Genomic DNA, 18,538 nt, shown 5'->3' with positions numbered 1-18,538 from the left:
TCCTGGGACTAATCCTGGAAACCATCGCTACTGAGGGCAGGGCTTGCTACTAACCCACATATGGCCTGATTAAAAATGCTCTGAGGCCAATGAACGGAGTCCGATTGTTTTCAAAGAGTTCTAGAATCAGGCCCATTGTTAATCAAAGAGTACAGTATGTGGCTGGTAATTCTATGTTCAATAGTAAATCCTAGGTGTGTTAGCAAGATTTTGCAGATTGCCCCCTTAACTTGTAAACTCTTCAGGTAAGGAGAACTGTCCATTTGTTGAAAAAACATCATGGTACTACATTGAAAAAAACAGCAACAGCAATAATAATACTTACCCCACAGTAAAAAACTGCCTCATCTCCTGTCTTCGAGACCTCATCAGTTGTTTATATTCTCCAATACGCAGTTTCTTGCCATCAACAATACAGGTGCGTTTTGGTCGAGGTTTGTATTTGTAGTTAGGGTACTTCTCTAAATGGATTTTACTTAGCCGTGCCTGTTCTTCATAATAAGGTTGTTTCTCTTGATTAGACATGGATTTCCAGCGAGAGCCTATATATAAAAACATGATGCTCAAGCAAGGCAGAGTGAGTTCTAGTTATAGGCATTGAGAAACACACCTTTTTTATTTTTTGGCCACCTTGTATAACAAGTTCACCAGCATTTAAAAAAACTGTCTTTGGCCAAGATTTTCAAAAGTTATTAGCTATTTTGGGCACCCAATTTGAGACACCTCAAAGGGGCATGACTTCCAGAGAGTGCAGAGCACCCACTTTCTGAAAATCCAGCTCCTTTAAATTGTTTCCAGTCAGACACCTAACAATTGAGTCATTTAAAATCAATAGTTGCATTTGAAAATATGGATCTTATGTCCATAACAATTTTTTTCAATTATTCTTTACAATAATGACCTTTTGACTTGAGAATAATTCTGTGAGCTATTTATTAAAATGCACATCACTAGAGTCAGGTTGGGTCTACTGTCCTTTTGTTGATCTTAAAAGCTTATCACATTGGTAATGTATGTGTGCTTCTCCAAGAGTTCTTAAGAACATAGCTTATAAATTTCTAATAATGGATATTAATACTGTACTACTTAGCAAGGAAAACTTATGAAAAGCTCACTTATTCACAGAATTACAAAACTCCTCACTAATAAGATGTCTTTAATTTAGTTGCACTTTGATACAACCTTGGCATACTACTTGCACTCTACAATATTTTAAATCCTATTATGCATATTTTTGTCTGGCCAGATTAAATGAATGTATTGAACTGCACTTAGAAAGTTATTTTTTTAAAGGAAAACACATTTGCGGTTGTATACACCACTTTAAGTATTGTAAACATTCATTGAAAGCTGAGCCAATAAAAGTAGTAAAAACTTCTAATACGGTTTATACAGGAAGAGGAAAAACTATTCAACTCCCTTGTATTGTTTATAAAGAATGATCTAAACACTTGGAGAGAGGGTAGGTTTTGGGGGGTTGTTTTGGGTAAGCAATGCAGAAAGTAGCTTTTTGGTGTCTTTCAGCTGGATAAAACTATTATAGCTGCGGTAAACGTGGGTGGAAGCTATTCTTTTAGCAAGATTTTTCATACATCAACAAATGGAAAAGTTGTATAAATATTATCCATAGCCAGCAATGTTCTGTGTCAGGTCTAATAATTCAGACTCTTTTCTCATTGTCCTGGAAAAGTTGCACAGATATTATATGGAGATAGACTTATTTATGACAGGTTAATTCTATGGCTAACACACACATGATTGCTGGCACTTTTGATATATTTATGCTGAAAGTTTACATTTTAATGAATACAGTTACTATATTCCTAATATTTTTTTCACCGAATGCACACAAATAATATAGATTCCCCATGGCTGCCAACATTGAAACAGTGCAGGGTTTATACAAAACTGAAAGGCTATTCATATAACTTATTTAAAATGGCAGACAAAAATATGAGAACTTCTAAGTGAGATACTAAAAGTTTTAGGACAGAGTAACATTTATTTCTAGAATGTCTTTTTGCCTCTGACAGAAATAACAAATGCACGAGAAACAGCTTTGTTAAAAATGCATTTCAACTGAAAAGTTTACAATAAAATGATTACAGATGAAACTTGATTTTTACTGTTATTTATTATGAGTTACATTTAGAATCCATCTTTCACTTCAAAGACTCAGAGAACAAATATATGTTTTAACATTTCACCACTCATTCTCACGTATGTTTCTAATTCTCCAGAGAGGTCATTGACTCACAATGTCTAAAAAAAATCAGCCAATTTATTTGCACAGTGGCAAAACTCATGTATTGGTGTATGCCCATATCACATGTGTATACACATTAAATATTACTTCTGAATGGTTAATATTAAGTAATATTTTAATTGTGTAAAGCAAGTGTTTCCTCCTATTTTTTCTTCTAACATCGATATATGTTTCATTAAAACATTACCTTATTTTTTAAAGAAAATATGCATTGAATATATGCTCTTTCAGGTGTTATGAAACTTGCTGACCAATAATTCATTTCTGACTTTTAATTCTCTGACTTGAATTTTTATCTTGGATTTGTATTAAATTAAACATAGTTCCAAAATTATTAATGTTACCATAAGAAGCACAGTTTCCATTTGCATGAATTGTGGCCTCTTGAGTTCAAATTATTTCTGATGTGATCATGCGATGGGTCACTTTACCCAGGAGCCATTGTTACAGTAAACTGGCAATAGGGACAGCCCTAGCTGAATGAAGGAGAAGACACAGAGGGGACACTGGGCTGTCCCTCCCTTTCAGAGTCTCTGCCATTCATTAGCTAATAGGGGAAGGAAAGGAGCTGATTGGTCCCTCACCCTACCCTAGCCTGAGCCAAGTGGAGCCTCTTTTTGCTACATTCTCAGCAGCCCCACCCTCTCTACCCTGTACCAATAGCCTCGGAGCTGTGTTTTGTGGATACAGCAGATCTGACCAATCAGCTGTTTTGGGGTTAGAAAAGAAATTTTTTCTTCCTGTTGGCACCTGGGAAGTTTTTCGCTTTCCTCACAGCACCCTGGAGGCACGGATTTAACAATTGATGATAGTACTTTGAAAGGATGTTACTTCTTCACAGTTTGTGTGTGGTTTCCAGTGTGGTTAAAAGGAATGGTTCCCAGAAGTAAAGACCTGAGATTTTTATTGACGGGCCTTGTGCTCGTGGGATAGTGGAAAATCTTATGGCCTTCATGGGCCAAGGTCCTCCCCCAAACTCCCCTGCTTTTTAGTATCCCCGGTCCCACTTACGCAGGAAGGGAGGTGGTAAGACTCAGAAGAGCATGTTGAGTTATAGGCCAAGATAGTTATATGGAGTATCCATGTAACCTGTATTGGAACCACTTAAAATGCTGGTGAGAGTATGGGTGACAGGATGGGTAGTGCCCCTGTATTAAGTTTAATAAATTGTGGCCTGTTTCTAAATATCCATCCCTGCATTTGTCCTCATTCGCCGCCACATCTACATCAGTCACAATATATTTATTGTCTTGTACTTACCTAGGATTTTGCTAATATTGGAATTGTGCATGTCAGGAAAAGCTTGGAGAATTTTTCTGCGTTCATCCTTTGCCCAAACCATGAAAGCGTTCATTGGTCGCTTGATATGCGGTTCACTACTGGCTCGGCCCCGTGCGTCCCTGTAGACTCGAGCTTCAGCCACAGTGGCACCTCCTGTTGGCCAACAATAATACTGCTGTAGTTTAGCTGCAGAGCCATTCATTGCTTTACTTCCTGTAATATCAAGGCAGGAAGAAACAAGATGGATGCAAAGCATTATTATTTTGATTACAAAACAACTTCCTATGCCTTGTTCATTTTAGCTTCACTTTTTTTCTCTCTCTCCCCAACTCCCCCTTCTTGCTTCCAGATCTATAAGAGGAGATAAAATAGACATAATTTCATAATTCCAATGTAACCTTCCAAAGGCAATCTTAACAAGATCCACAATACCTGTATTAGCCAACAAATTGTTTGTATCGATAATTATATTTTTCTTCTGTCAAGGTACCAAAGACTAGATCAAGTTCCAGTTCTGGGTTCTATTACTCCGTGTACATTTTGTATGCTCCGTGGGTGTATGTGTATAAAACTTACACGTGACGATCAACTGTGATGTAGAACTGGTCACACAAGTACTTCACAATGACTCTGCTGCTTGTGCAGTGGAACATATCCAAACATTTCGTAATAAATTATACAGTGTATTCTTAATCTGTGGGTACATGTTGCACATTATATAGGTCTGATTCTGCTGGGGGCTGAGCATCCTCAGTTCAAATTTATTTCAATGACAGCATCTTGCAGGATCAAGCCACGCATCTGTAATATGGTAGTTTGTAGTCAATGGGTATGCATGCTAATACCAGAGCAACTGTTTGGTGTGACTAGTACATTGGGTTCCCCTTGACAATGACACTTTAGAGAATCCTGATGGCCTGCCATTCCCCACCTCCAATTCAGCTGTGCATGCTCTAACCTGTGATGGATATTGGGCTGCATCTAAGCTCAGTTTTCTTGACAACAAGCAGTCTAAGCTTTACTGTACATTAGAGTGCACACAACTGAACATCAGGTAGTAGGAAATGCCTAATATAGCTGAGATGTGATGTCCTTGTCCTGAAACTTTTGGAATAATAATTGTAAATTACACTTTTAAGGCTGGAACATAGCTGTGAACAGAGGAAGAAAAGGCTGTACAGGAAAAAAGTGACACAATTTTATTGTAGGCTTCCACACTCATGTTATCCAGTGCTTTGATAAAAACAAAAAGGTGATTATGTCAAAACATGACAATAAATTAGCACAATAAAATGCCTCATTATTTTTCTGTAGCAGTGTGAAGGTAATTTATATCAACCAAAAATATAAGGTCAGATACTTAGCTTCTGCAAAGTGTCATTGTTCTATTGTCTTCAATGACTGGCTTATAGTTTTTAATTATGTAGAATCCTAATTTTGCTAATTTACTGGGAAAACATCATACTTTATATACACAACAATTTAATTCCATGTAGGCAATTCATTTACATGAAAAAAGTCTTAGAACAGAGGATGCATAACTAATACACTACCTTTTTGCCACCATGCCCACAGTACATTAATTTCATTTAAAAGGCACTGACCATACAGGATAAATTGATTTCACTTTATATGGCGTTGACAGCCATGTTTATTGTGCAGTGAAATGTAGTGTAGTTTCAAGCGGACAATATCCATCAACACAGGGCAATACGCTGACTGCTGGGCCAGATGAAGACATACATTACCCTGGAAGCAAAACGCTCATTCGGATACGACAGTGTCTTCTCCTGAGGATCACTGTGGAAATTTATGATGCCCTCAATGCCATTACTTTACAACTATTCAGCAATTTATATACTTACATGTGTGCACATAAAAAAAGACAGGTTTGCAGCAAATGTCAGATGCAAAAATATTTTAATATTATTCTGAGTTAACTACTGTGCCACAGGTGTTCAGCATTTACAGATGGTTACAATTGCTGCTCTCTGTCTCTTTTGCAATAGAGTGTAGTGGTTTTGCTGAGTGAAGATAAAGATGTGCTTTTAGGACTTAATCCAAAGGCAACTGGAGTCAACAGGAGCCTTTTCCCTGTCTTCAAATGGGCTCTTGATCAGACTCTTCTTGCACATCATCTCATATAGAATATATCTTTATTTTAAAATTAGGATATTTTTAATTGGGGTTTCCTATGCTACTGTGGTTTAGCGACTTAATTCTAATAAGTAGGATTAGCACAAATAACAGAAAAATGTATATATAATTATATGTATAATTATTCAAGTTTTTTAAAATACCAACATTTGCAACAACTATGCAATGATAATGCAGCGTTATGAAGCTAGTTGACAAATGAAAAAATATGAAAAATTATTCTATACAAAATTGTCAAAATTTGCAACAAGCTATTCAATCAGCTCTACTGATAGAAAAGGAAAACAGGGGAAAAAATAGCTCTACCCAGCTGATTGATAAGGCAATTTCCTTAATTTACTGAATTCAGTTTAAGTACAGTATCTCTGGGTCCATTGTACTAAACACAAAGTTCACGCATTATTGTGGGCCGGGATTTGATGTAACCGCTGTAGAGTGGAGATGTGATAGAAGGCCAATAGTGAACAATGTGTCAGACAAGAATAGACTTTTGGGACAATGCGTGTGGTAGATATATAGTGGATGGGTAAATGCAAATCCCCTACCTCTCGTTATGCTAAAAACTAGCCTTTTGAAGCTTTGCTCTTGGAAGTGGACTTTTTATCTGCTGATCACCTGTTATACAATGCCATGATCAAAGATATAAGCTATATAAAGGAAAGCCTAAGGACTTGTCTACTCTTGAAATGCTGCAGCAGCACAGATGTAGAGTTTCAGTGTAGACACTACAGCAGGAGGGGCTCTCTTATTGACATAGTTAGTCCACCTCTTCACCTCCCCAATTTAACTTCTGAGTGTAGATCTGGCCTGAACTATTCATGGTTTTTCTGGTTTTGAATCTGAGGCACTTATGAACTTGTAACCACATGGAATGCCCAGTTGTGGATTTTGAAGGATTAACACCTAACAGAACCTGAGATTAGGGTCACCTCTGATAAATATTTGTGCGTGTGTAGGTTGTTTTACTGTTTTTAATGTGTTTTTCTTTAATGCTTTCATCTTAAGAATAAATGTACTTACATATAAAAAGCTGTGTAGTAACTAGTGACTACTGTCAATTACAATTGTTAAAAGTCTGAAGAGAAAACAAGGCACAGAAACTGGCTTGTTTAGGCAGTTTGGCTTGCTGGGAATATATATTGTTGACAGAAAACTATGCAGCCTGGAAAAAAACCCAGTCAGGATGGAGAGAGATATGGGTTTCTACTTAAGAAAGGGGACTGCTGAGGATCTAGGAACCTAAAAGTGGGTGCCCTTGGTGGACCATGGAGGGTAAATATAGGTGTAGTTGCCCTGAACTGTGACATATATAATGATTTTACACCTTCTACCTTCATGAACACGCTCCTTGTTATAGTCCAATTCAGCAAAGTGCTTACGCACGTCCCTAACAAAGCGCATAAATGGTCCTTGGAACTACTCACATGCCTAAGTATTTAGCTGGATCAGTGTCAATGAGCTTCCTTCCCACCTTCCTGCCAGCTTCCCTCAAGCCTGGCACAGACTGAAGAGACTACAAGTGGCCCAAATTTATGGGAGGATTTAATCATGAAGGAGTGGCCACAAACCTTCCAAGAATTTCTGTTTACCTGAAATGGGGAAAAGGAAGGTCTATCTATCCTTGGTCAAAAAGCTGCTCTCACACATCCCACCACCACTATACAAATAAATGGATTTGTCACAGAAGATCTAAGAAAGGTTGCAGGATGTGTGTGTGAAATCTTCTCTCAACCTACTGGTACGATGGAGATGGTTGCTTAACAGTTTCACTGCCACTACAGCCCATGACTGTAAGCCAGGCCCTCCCCGATCATCAGATTTTAGGCCTGTAGATCCACACAGTGGTGAATCTACTGGCCCATCCCTGGATTGCCTCACAAGCTCCTTCCCTGCTGCTCCCTTGCAGTAGTTCTGAAGTGAGGTTTCTCTGTTCTCACGATACAGGTGACACTGCTTCCCGACTTCACATTCCCTGCCATATTTCCAGTGATATTGCTCCACTCCAACAGCATAAGCAGAAGGGAGCATCTGGCTCCTTACGTCTGTAATTACAGTATAATGATCAATAATTAAATAAAGGAGGAAACTACTATAGTCTAAAACAACTGCATGCAAAACATGCTCATATAACACCATAGGGGGATCAGGAAAATCACCTTTAGCTTTGAGCACTGTATACAAATGAAAAGAGTTACTTTGGAGGGGTACAATGCATCATACACTGTCTAAAAGTAAAACACTGAATTTCCTTGTTATGGTCAGTTTTTGTGCCTGCAGGAATAACCAAGATAATAACACCACACAAATTTCAAAACTGATTTTTAAAAAGAAAAACTTAGTATTTAAAATACAATGGTCTTGATTTACATAATTGCCACACCATGCCAGTTACAAGCGACTGTGTTTATCTACAGTTGGCATGGTTAGGAAACAGCTCTATAAATTTTTGATTGCACCAATATGTACAGTTGGCCAATGGGTTTGTCTTTAGGTCTTTCTAATAAAGTTTTGGCCTGATCCTCTGATGCAGGAAAAAGTCCAATATACTTCAATATGACTTTTTTAGGACTAAATTCTTTATTTGGAGAAATTATAATTTGGAATAGGAAGATGAAACTACAATCCTTGTAATCTACTTTAATTTAATTTTTTAGGGAACAATCTTTAATTACAGTAGTAGTAAACTGCAAACATCCCAAAAAGGACATGAAGCTTGTGATGCATCTCCTTTGAGCAAGTCCATACCCGAAGGATTGAAAAAGGCAGCCAAAAAAAGCTGAGCTTTTCTCTGCTTGATCTTTGAGTGAATATGAGGCCCAAGGGCTCTCACAAAAGAATCTGCGCAAAATGAGCTTCCAAAAATAATTAACAATCACCCAACCTGTCTGTCCAGTGTCCCACAAGTGCAGGAGTATGTTCAACATACTGTACATTACAGAAAATGCTTCTGTTTGCAAAAGGTATTATAACTGGAGAGCAAAAATTCTTAATGTTCACTGAGGCTATAACTAAGGCTTTAATAATATAAAAGACACAGATGTAAAATGTGGTCTTGCAGGTTGAAACCCAGAACAACAACAACATTTCAAACTGCAAGTCAGCTCTAAACAACTTCAGCCTGTCAATCAAATATCAAAAATCTCTTTCACCCACAGACAGAATTTCAAGAAGTTTTACAAACCACATTCTTGTTTTGTGCTGATAGTTACAATAATGAGTGATCCAGAAAACAAGAGAGAGACTATTCTGGAATTTGAAGAGCAAAGGATATGGAAGACTGTAAAGTGGTAGGGATTTTAGTTCTGGTTCATAGAGACAATTTACTCATCATTATCTAATAAAATCCCTCTGCAAAATAATATGTACAAAATACATTACTAACTGGGGGAAAGTTAAAACAATTGTGTGCCTGTGGTGACTAATGGGCCATTCACCAGTGTACTGTTCATAATACAGTCATAGAATGGCAGTTTGACTTCCAGAATGAGGACTTTGGTTGTGATTCAAAACTTTTACAAAAACAAGATTTGGCTGCCCTATTGGCTTAGTTGGCTATTGGCTTAGTTGGCAGGGAAATCTTCTCCTCAGCCCAGCAGAGGCTGGGGCTATACTAGAAGTGACACTTTCAGCCTCTGAGGGTGTAGGGCTGTTTTGCTTTCCAGCTCTTCAGCTTCTGTTGGGCTGAGCCATGGATGCAGGAATAGAGCAGATTGGACAACGGTGATCACTATTTGTACTGCACCGTGTTTAACTCCTCCAGAGGAGTTAAATTCAGGATTAGCGTAGGACGACTATACATGATCAAAGGATGGTAAAAAATGAAGGGGAAGCTAAAATACTATGGGCATGATCTGGCCAAGCACTTAAAACTTTAAAAAAATCTTCTACAACCAGATGAGGCAAAGTGTTTTTCTAGGGGGCTAGATAAAGGAGAAGGAGGGTGCTTTCAGTGGATAGGGCTGGGAAGAAGTTTAGTCAGCATCTGGACAGAGGAGAGGGTGGGGAAAAGTACTGCCATGTGAGTGGGACGTTGGGGAAACTGTACTGTAACTTTTGACATATTGTTTGTTTGTTGTTTGCCTGTATCTGTTTGTCTGTCTTTACTTTTAGACTGTAAGCTCTTTAGAGCAGGGATGGTCTTCTGTGGCTGAAATCATGGCTCTGTTGAAGTTAATAACAAAACTCCAATTGACTTCAACATCTCTCTGATCCTTTATAGCTTCCAGGTGCTGCCCTGCCCTGCCCACTTTTGGGGCAAATAGGAGACTCTGGTGGCCATATCATAAAATACTTCATGCCAATATGAACTACTAGCGTTGCTATTGCTGGTTACAGGAGTGACGCTGACAACTGAATAGGCATTGAAACTGGAATTGTACACTTGTTCTCAGAGATGGATCCCTTCAGAATATGGGTAAGGATAAAATAGGATAGAGTGAAAAAAATGACTTTGCAACTCTCTGTTCTGCATGTCTTCTGTGGAGAGAGGATGGCAGCCTCCAGTACAGCTTGTCCGATATTTTTACAAGCATTACATACAAAAACACATCTGAAATTAATGGATGGCCAAAAGCTTTAGAGAGTTGAAAAATACAACAAATACCTTTTCATTGAATGAATATTTTTAGATACAAATTCATAGGGCTGATTCTGCAAAATGTGACAAAATTTTCTGCTTGATAGCAGAATATAAAGACTGATCCAAGTTAGGTCCTAGGTTTATAGACATGTTTCTTATCCCTTCTCTGCCTTTTTACCTCTTTATTTTCTTTATATCCCAATCCACAGGTAGATGACACTTTACTACCAGCAAGGAAGGTAGAGTATATGGGCACTTAAAGAGCCACTGTCAAATCCTACTTCCATCAATTGTCTGATGTGAGACGCTCTGCAATGCTAACAACAGAACAGAGAAATCACTAGCCCAAGGAGTGTGAGGTCTGTAGTCACTCTGAGGCACAGGTATCCTGCATGGCAGTGTCTGGTCACCAGGCTGCCTTCACTCCAAACACTAAACAAATATTATTCAGCTGGGATTCTAAGATCCAACATTTCTCATGAAGAGTACTTGGAGCCTGGAAGGGAAAAGAACCTGAGGAAAGTATGACTGATTTATTAAATTAATTGTAACATTTTAACAGGATCTAAAATATTTCACCTCCGAAGACACATAAACATGCTAAGTAAATGCTAAGAATTAAAAATATACTGTAGCAGAGGCTAAAACCCCTCTCTTATATTAATGCAACACTCAGTTATTATATTCTTAGCAAGTGTTACTGCAGATAATGCTTCTATTTTCCCTATTAGAGACTCCATTCTCTTTAAACATCAACAAGAAGAACCAAAACGGAATTCCCTAAGGTCAGCTCTGAGGAAGCATAAACCTCTAATTCAATAACTCCGCTACTGCACTGAAAAAGGCCTTATTATTGCAACATCCATATGGAGTCAATTGGACATTAATGACTAATCAATCCCTCCCTCTTCTATTCTACTTATAGTGTCACAAACCGTGTTTAGATTAGCCCATTTCCTGCTTAGGATCGCTCAAGATGTCTTTTGTTCTTTCAGGGCTGGCCTGATGGAGGCAGCTTAAACAAACACACGACCCAAGTGGCGCAGGAGTTATAAACTGCCATATGTGAATGAACAAAGGGGCCATACTAAAGCCTTTTGTGGTATTTGTTAATGTTTTTCATCTGAGCTTAAAAAGACCTAATGACTTTGTGGTGAGCTGATGCATGTGGCTCGTGGCTTTGCAAAATGAAGGAAATTCTAAGCCAGTTATATATCAGCATATATTTTCCAAAGTCCCTTGTTTTCAGCTTTGGTGACAGTGAGTTTCCTTTTTATTACATTTGCTTTACATATGCAAACAAAATGTTTTATCTTAATTAAAACAGAGCATTGATGCACTTGAACACCTACAGAAGTTACATGCTTTTTTCTCCATTAAAAAAATGAAAAGTGAAATATTTTTTGTGTGTAAAATAAAATCAAGTCTTCTAAGTTTTATCAGTTGAAGCAGTTCACTCAGCAGTGTAAGTGCTGATTTGTGACTTGAATTTAAACTCAAACAATATTTTTAAATAGGCTATTATCACCTCCACAAATAGCAACCAGTTTTGTCCAAATCCACGAAGTTCAAATGAATCAAAACCCTTAAATGCAGCTATTTTCTTGATGGTTTACACAAAAAGTTTAGATTACTTGACCACATTTTATGGCAAAACTAACTCTTATTGAAATGTGGCATAGTACACACTCGAAAACAATGAAATCATCTATTAAATAATACAGAACTGTGTTAAATTACTGTACAGAGTCTGATTTAAGAAATAAAGTTATTTCTAAGTGCCGTAGCACAAATGGAATGAAAAATGAGTCTTTGGGGACCTGAGAAACTTCTAGGTACAAAGAAGGACACTGAAGTAGCCTTGATTTTATATTTCTGGAAAATAAATTAACTAACTGTAATAAAAAGTCTTTGCATTCACATAGCAATTTTCATTGGAGGAACTCAAAATGCTATACAAACAGATGCAAAAGCCCCCTCTTGAAGTAGGTATCATTAAACCCATTTTACTGAGGGACAAAGTCAGAGTTGCAGGTTATACCATTTGCCCAGTGCCAGTGAATAAAGTGGAATTCTCAGTCATCAGGTCTACACACTATATACATTGCCTCCCTATTGATATTATTTTCTGCATTTCATGTTGATTTTGAAATTAAAGTATTAACTGTCACAGATTAGATATGCAGGGAGAAGCAGTTTATAATGCCTGTTATTATTACTATTATTAAAAGGTATACAACACACTCCTCTGATATTGTAGTTTCTATTTTGGAACAATTATGATGATAACTAAGTGGCATTATTGTTATTATACCAATCAGTTTCAAAGCCAAAACAATACTAATTCACATGAAAGAGATATTTTATTTGATATCAGATTAGATCTTTAAGAGCCAATATATCATCAGTGAAACTGAAACTAACATGATTTCAAACACCTCCTGACATGATGATACCTATATGATTTATAAAGCATGATATTGATTTTTAAAACACAGGGACATATTTTACAGTCAGACATGATATCAAACAAAGTTTTGCCAAAACTAGATCCACCAGATTTGGACCGGTTCATATCTTGGCCATTATTTATTTTATTTTGTTTTATTTTAAGATGGAGAACAAAGAATGACAATTTACTCTAGAGAATAATGGAAGCACAACTTCAAATTTGACATATACTTTTTTTTTAGGTAGAGATGAAGAAAATAAGGGTCTGAAGACTGATAATAAGCAACTTTTCTTGCCTCTGTACAACAAAGATATGACTTCAAAGAATTAACCTACAGCCTGGTTTATAAGAAGATATTCTGTGTTGACTTACTGGGAAAGAAGTTGTATGCAGCGCAGTTGTAGCCATGTCAGTCCCAGATATTAGAGAGACAAGCTGGGTGAGGTAATATCTTTTATTGGACCAACTTCTGTCAGTGAGAGAGACAAGCTTTCGAGCTGCACAGAAATTTGCAGTACAAACTGCCTAAAGTCATGTCCAGTGTGGAATAACTGTCGGTATCTAAGAAACTCTGAAATGCAAAGCATTCTGCCAAAAGATGTTAACATCTATTTTGGAATCATTACATTAATGGCTCATTTATAGCATTCAATCCACAAATTGATCTGACACTTCCTAGCATATATCATAATTCAGTGTATCAATATCAGTAATTCTCTTCTTTCCAGTGTTTGCTGTTCTTACGTATTCTGTCACATCTATAATTAGACTGCAAGAACCTAGAAGCAGAATGTGTGTGTGTCTCATTTCTTTTTTGCCTAGCACATTTAGGGGGTAGTAGTAATAATTATAATAATCAATAGTATAATAGATAAATAATAAATGACGATGAAGGAGAAACAACAGCTGTAGTATGAGGGTATGAGCTCAAAGTTAACACATATTAGAAAATATTTGGAAAACTCATAGGAATAATTTTTCAAATGGGCTGCACCTACATGTGGGTGAAAACAGGAAAATGCTCTTACAATTTGGGTAACTGCATGCAAAAATACCCATTTGCCATTCCCTGATTTGTGTTAAAAAATATGGGATTTTGCAGTATAATCGGTGCCCATACAAATATTGCAAGCTCAAGTTTGCATGAGCATTTGAAATGTAACCTTTGATCTCTAGTTAGATGCTATATTTAAAATGTAATAATTTAATATTTTCAGGAACTAAGAATGACACTCAAATACTCTGAACACACATTCTTGTCTAACTGCTTAGAACATTAAATTTAAAGAAACAAAGAAAATTCTGTACTCTGGAAGCAAAATTTCACCTTGGATGTGCAGATGGGGCTAGATGCTCAGTGCAACTCAGTGGTGGAGAAGGAAACGGCTATAAACCAGCTTTCCATTTCTAAGATCTTAACACTGCTGGAGAACAAAATGACCTATACTATAATTTAGAGCAGTATAAAGGCTATGCAAGCTGGAGTGGCTCTATTTGGACAATTCCGGTGGCCAAAGATTAGCCAGATTGCACAGTTCTTCATCCCATCCCTACCCTCTTACCTATGCTCAAAGGGGCAGAGAGAGGTAGTATAAAGGTGGCTTTAAATCACCCGAAATTTCCCCTTTGCTGGAGGAATTCTCAGCTACCTGTGCGAGACAGCTTTGAGCTCCTTTTGCATCACTGGAACAGCACAAAGAAGATTTAGGCAGGGCTCGGCATCTGGCCATAGGATTTCTACTGACATGAGTGGCAGCTCCTTCCAAGAGTAATTTGGCCTTCAGTGTGTGAAAATAAATGTTTTAAACCCTGGAACTACTATACTTAATTTTTCACTCTCATAACTTAAAAATAGGCTGAGCAGACTCACTGTCTTCAACATTTGTGACAATTTTCTCATGGGCTGAGACTTTCTGTGCAAAGCCTCAGCCTCGAGTTATTTTTTACAGCCTTGTTCTAAATTCCTGAAAATAATGGTTTACTATATAATGGAAATTGTGACAAGCCCTTAACTATAGCTGCGCTAATGGGCACCTCCATATAATACTCAGAGCATTGTAACCGTGGCTGTATAATATTAGCAATTCTACTATAATCATTTTTAACAGAAAGGTGCTATTACAAAAGAATCATTTACTGTAGCACAGAAACAGCAAATGAGAAATACTTATGCTTAGCAGTAGGAAAAAATACAAGACAACAGCTGAAAATCCAAAAGGTAATACTTGTGCAGAACTGCCAGAGTTATAATTTGGAAAGTGAGAACCATCCTGTATATTAAATATTAGTGTCTGGAGAGGACTAGTTTTCAATACAGTGGGAAGTCAGTCCACACCCTGCATCTCAGATTATTCATTACTTGAGGTGGGAGTTCCCCCCCATAAAACTGTATGTGGGGTTTGGCAGCAACCTCATCCATAAAGCAGCTGCCCTCAGGAAAGCAATGGGACATTCTTTTAAGACTGAGGGCCCAATTCTCATGTTATTTGTAGGCATTTACACTAGTGGAACTCCACTGACTTTCATGGAGTGCTTCTCGATTTACACTGCAGTACACAAAATCAGACTCAGAATCTAGGTCTCGGTCACCTTGATGCTTTCCCCTAAATTCCCAACATTATTAGTTAATCCTGGTCAATTAGGCCCATCATTCAAATTTTAGATATAATCTGGTAGATGTCTAAGTGCTACAAATTATCGGAGGCCTCCTCTTAATATCAGCCCCATAACTCAGACAGTAAGAAATTATTTCATCTTGAATTAATAAAGGCACATTTGGGGGAATATTGTTTATCAAAGACAGATACAGATACTACAGGGGACAAAGCATCTAAGGTTTGAGCTTTCTGTATTCTCTCTGGAAACACTTCTTTGTCTTCAGACAGCTTTCACCATTTCCTGATTTTAATCTTTCCTTTCTCAACTGCCATAGCAACTATTACAAATATTTATGTGCAATAAATACTGGCATGGAGAGGCATTCTTTCCACAGTATTTATGAGGCACTGTCACAAAAGTAGATGATGCTTTGTCATGCATGTAGTACCTGCTGTTTACACCTCAGCCTAGTAGAGTGTTAAAGATGTTACCTCACAGTTTTGGATTGTGTTGGCAGGCTGCCAAGATTGATCTGCTTACATTAAAAAAAAATCTGTTTCCCTTACCTCTCCATGACAGATCCAAGTTGACCTTTAGTGGAGTTAAAAAAAGATTTTTTTCACTTGTGGATTTTTGCTGCCCACCTTTTTGCAGGAACGGTTGCTTTATTACAGGAAGGTTGCAGTGGGCATCATCTCAGTCAGCATTAAAAGCATGTTGGACCTTTAGGGATACAGCCAATGTGTCTCTTTAAGAAGTTTATCTGATCTTTATTTAAGAGGTGTGCACTTTACATATCATGAACCTAAAGTCTGAAATGTAAAACCAGGACACCTGTCTCTGTGTGTATTTGTATGGGTTGTGGAGGGAGTGAACAGTGGGGTTCTGAAAACTGGGGAGCAAGCTGGTAGTTGGAGATACAAAAGGTGCCTGTTTCTTTTTTTCGTTCCTTAGTTCTTAGCTTTCTTCTCACCACTTCTCCAGCTCCCTGCCACACACACTGACTTTCTCCCAGGAAGCTCACTAACCTACCCCTCCCTCCTTGAAGCTTGCAGCCTCCCTTTCATTTCCACAGTCAGCATATTCTTTTCCCTCACAGGCATATTAGCTATTCTTCACCCCCATACCTGTACTAACTACTGCTGCTGCAACCATTTACCTGATCCCTGGTTTCTTGGGGACTATACCTGCACCAAACCCAAACATGGTACATTTCGTTCTTCTCCAGCCACTTACTCACTGACTTTGTCACCCTACTGTGCAGTGACTGTGTCCCACAATCAGTAACAATAGCACTGACCCCAAGTCAAACACCAAATCAGAAGTACTAAGCTATCATGGTTTGGGACACGGTGCAAGAATCTAGATAGAAGACATATAGATTAGATAGTCACTGGTTGAAAAGGACCTACTCCATTGAGGGTGGAATTTTCAAAGGAGTCTAAAAGAGTTAGACACTCAATTACCTCAATGGGGTCTCAGTTCCTAACTCCTCAAGGCCCCTTTGAAAATTCCATCCTGAATGAACAGACCCTGCAGTGTCTAGCTGCAGCATGCTTGTGTCATAAGATAAAAATGGTACTTTTCTTTGCTTTAATGCAAAGAACATTTGCATTCATCACAGAAAGTAGGCTTCCATGAATAATGTGATACTCTACAATATGTTCTCTCCAATAATATAACCAGTCTTCTAGAACATAGACTCATAGACTCTAGGACTGGAAGGGACCTCGAGAGGTCATCGAGTCCAGTCCCCTGCCCTCATGGCAGGACCAAATACGGTCTAGACCATCCCTAATAGACATTTATCTAACCTACTCTTAAATATCTCCAGAGATGGAGATTCCACAACTTCCCTAGGCAATCTATTCCAGTGTTTAACTACCCTGACAGTTAGGAACTTTTTCCTAATGTCCAACCTAAATCTCCCTTGCTGCAGTTTAAACCCATTGCTTCTTGTTCTATCATTGGAGGCTAAGGTGAACAAGTTTTCTCCCTCCTCCTGATGACACCCTTTTAGATACCGGAAAACTGCTATCATGTCCCCTCTCAGTCTTCTCTTTTCCAAACTAAACAAACCCAATTCCTTCAGCCTTCCTTCATAGCTCATGTTCTCAAGACCTTTAATCATTCTTGTTTCTCTTCTCTGGACCCTCTCCAATTTCTCCACATCTTTCTTGAAATGCGGTGCCCAGAACTGGACACAATACTCCAGTTGAGGCCTAACCAGCGCAGAGTAAAGCGGAAGAATGACTTCTCGTGTCTTGTTTACAACACACCTGTTAATACATCCCAGAATCATGTTTTCTTTTTTTGCAACAGTATCACACTGTTGACTCATATTAAGCTTGTGGTCTACTATGACACCTAGATCTCTTTCTGCCATACTCCTTCCTAGACAGTCTCTTCCCATTCTGTATGTGTGAAACTGATTGTTCCTTCCTAAGTGGAGCACTTTGCATTTATCTTTATTGAACTTCATCCTGTTTACCTCAGACCATTTCTCCAATTTGTCCAGATCATTTTGAATTTTGACCCTGTCCTCCAAAGCAGCTGCAATCCCTTCCAGTTTGGTATGGTCCGCAAACTTAATAAGCGTACTTTCTATGCCAACATCTAAATCGTTGATGAAGATATTGAACAGAGCCGGTCCCAAAACAGACCCCTGCAGAACCCCACTTGTTATACCTTTCCAGCAGGATTGGGAGCCATTAATAACTACTCTCTGAGTACGGTTATCCAGCCAGTTATGCACCCACCTTATAGTAGCCCCATCTAAATTGTACTTTCCTAGTTTATCTATAAGAATATCATGCAAGACCGTATCAAATGCCTTACTAAAGTCTAGGTATATCACATCCACCACTTCTCCCTTATCCACAAGGCTCATTATCCTATCAAAGAATGTTATCAGATTAGTTTGACACGATTTGCTCTTTACAAATCCATGCTGGCTATTCCCTATCACCTTACCACCTTCCATATCTGTTCTTCAGTTCTATCTATTTAACCACTTCTATTTGACCACTATTATTTTTACAGAGCTCAGTACTGAAGAGAATGCTATATTATGCACCAAGGCTCTCTAGTTTCAGCAGTAATCCAGTGATGAATTCTGCAGCAAATTAGAAGCTGGATATTCTATGGAAGCACAAGATGCACAGAAAGACCTTTTAGGAAAGTAGATCTTTTTAAACGAGTGTAT

At 38.1% G+C, this 18,538-nt stretch overlaps 1 protein-coding gene across 24 annotated transcripts in view; it reads right to left on the bottom strand.

Moving 5' to 3' along the window:
* Positions 1–18,538, bottom strand: part of SOX6 (SRY-box transcription factor 6) — a 458,734-nt gene that overhangs the window by 15,410 nt on the left and 424,786 nt on the right. For 19 of the 24 annotated variants that reach the window (XM_050954523.1, XM_050954527.1, XM_050954538.1 and 16 more), the window contains 2 exons: positions 3,527–3,760; positions 326–542 (listed from right to left, as the gene is read on the bottom strand). In XM_050954523.1, the coding sequence (XP_050810480.1) occupies positions 326–542; positions 3,527–3,760 (451 nt within the window). Of the gene's footprint in view, positions 1–325; positions 543–3,526; positions 3,761–5,164; positions 7,747–18,538 lie in introns of those variants that run through there. The other 5 variants (XM_050954532.1, XM_050954542.1, XM_050954545.1 and 2 more) reach the window with 2 other exon arrangements.

Source organism: Gopherus flavomarginatus, chromosome 5 (genome assembly GCF_025201925.1).
Source record: "Gopherus flavomarginatus isolate rGopFla2 chromosome 5, rGopFla2.mat.asm, whole genome shotgun sequence".
In the NCBI taxonomy this organism is placed as follows: Eukaryota; Metazoa; Chordata; order Testudines; family Testudinidae; genus Gopherus; species Gopherus flavomarginatus.
The sequence above is the reverse complement of the archived record's forward strand: the minus strand, read 5'-3'. Positions and strand labels throughout refer to the sequence as shown.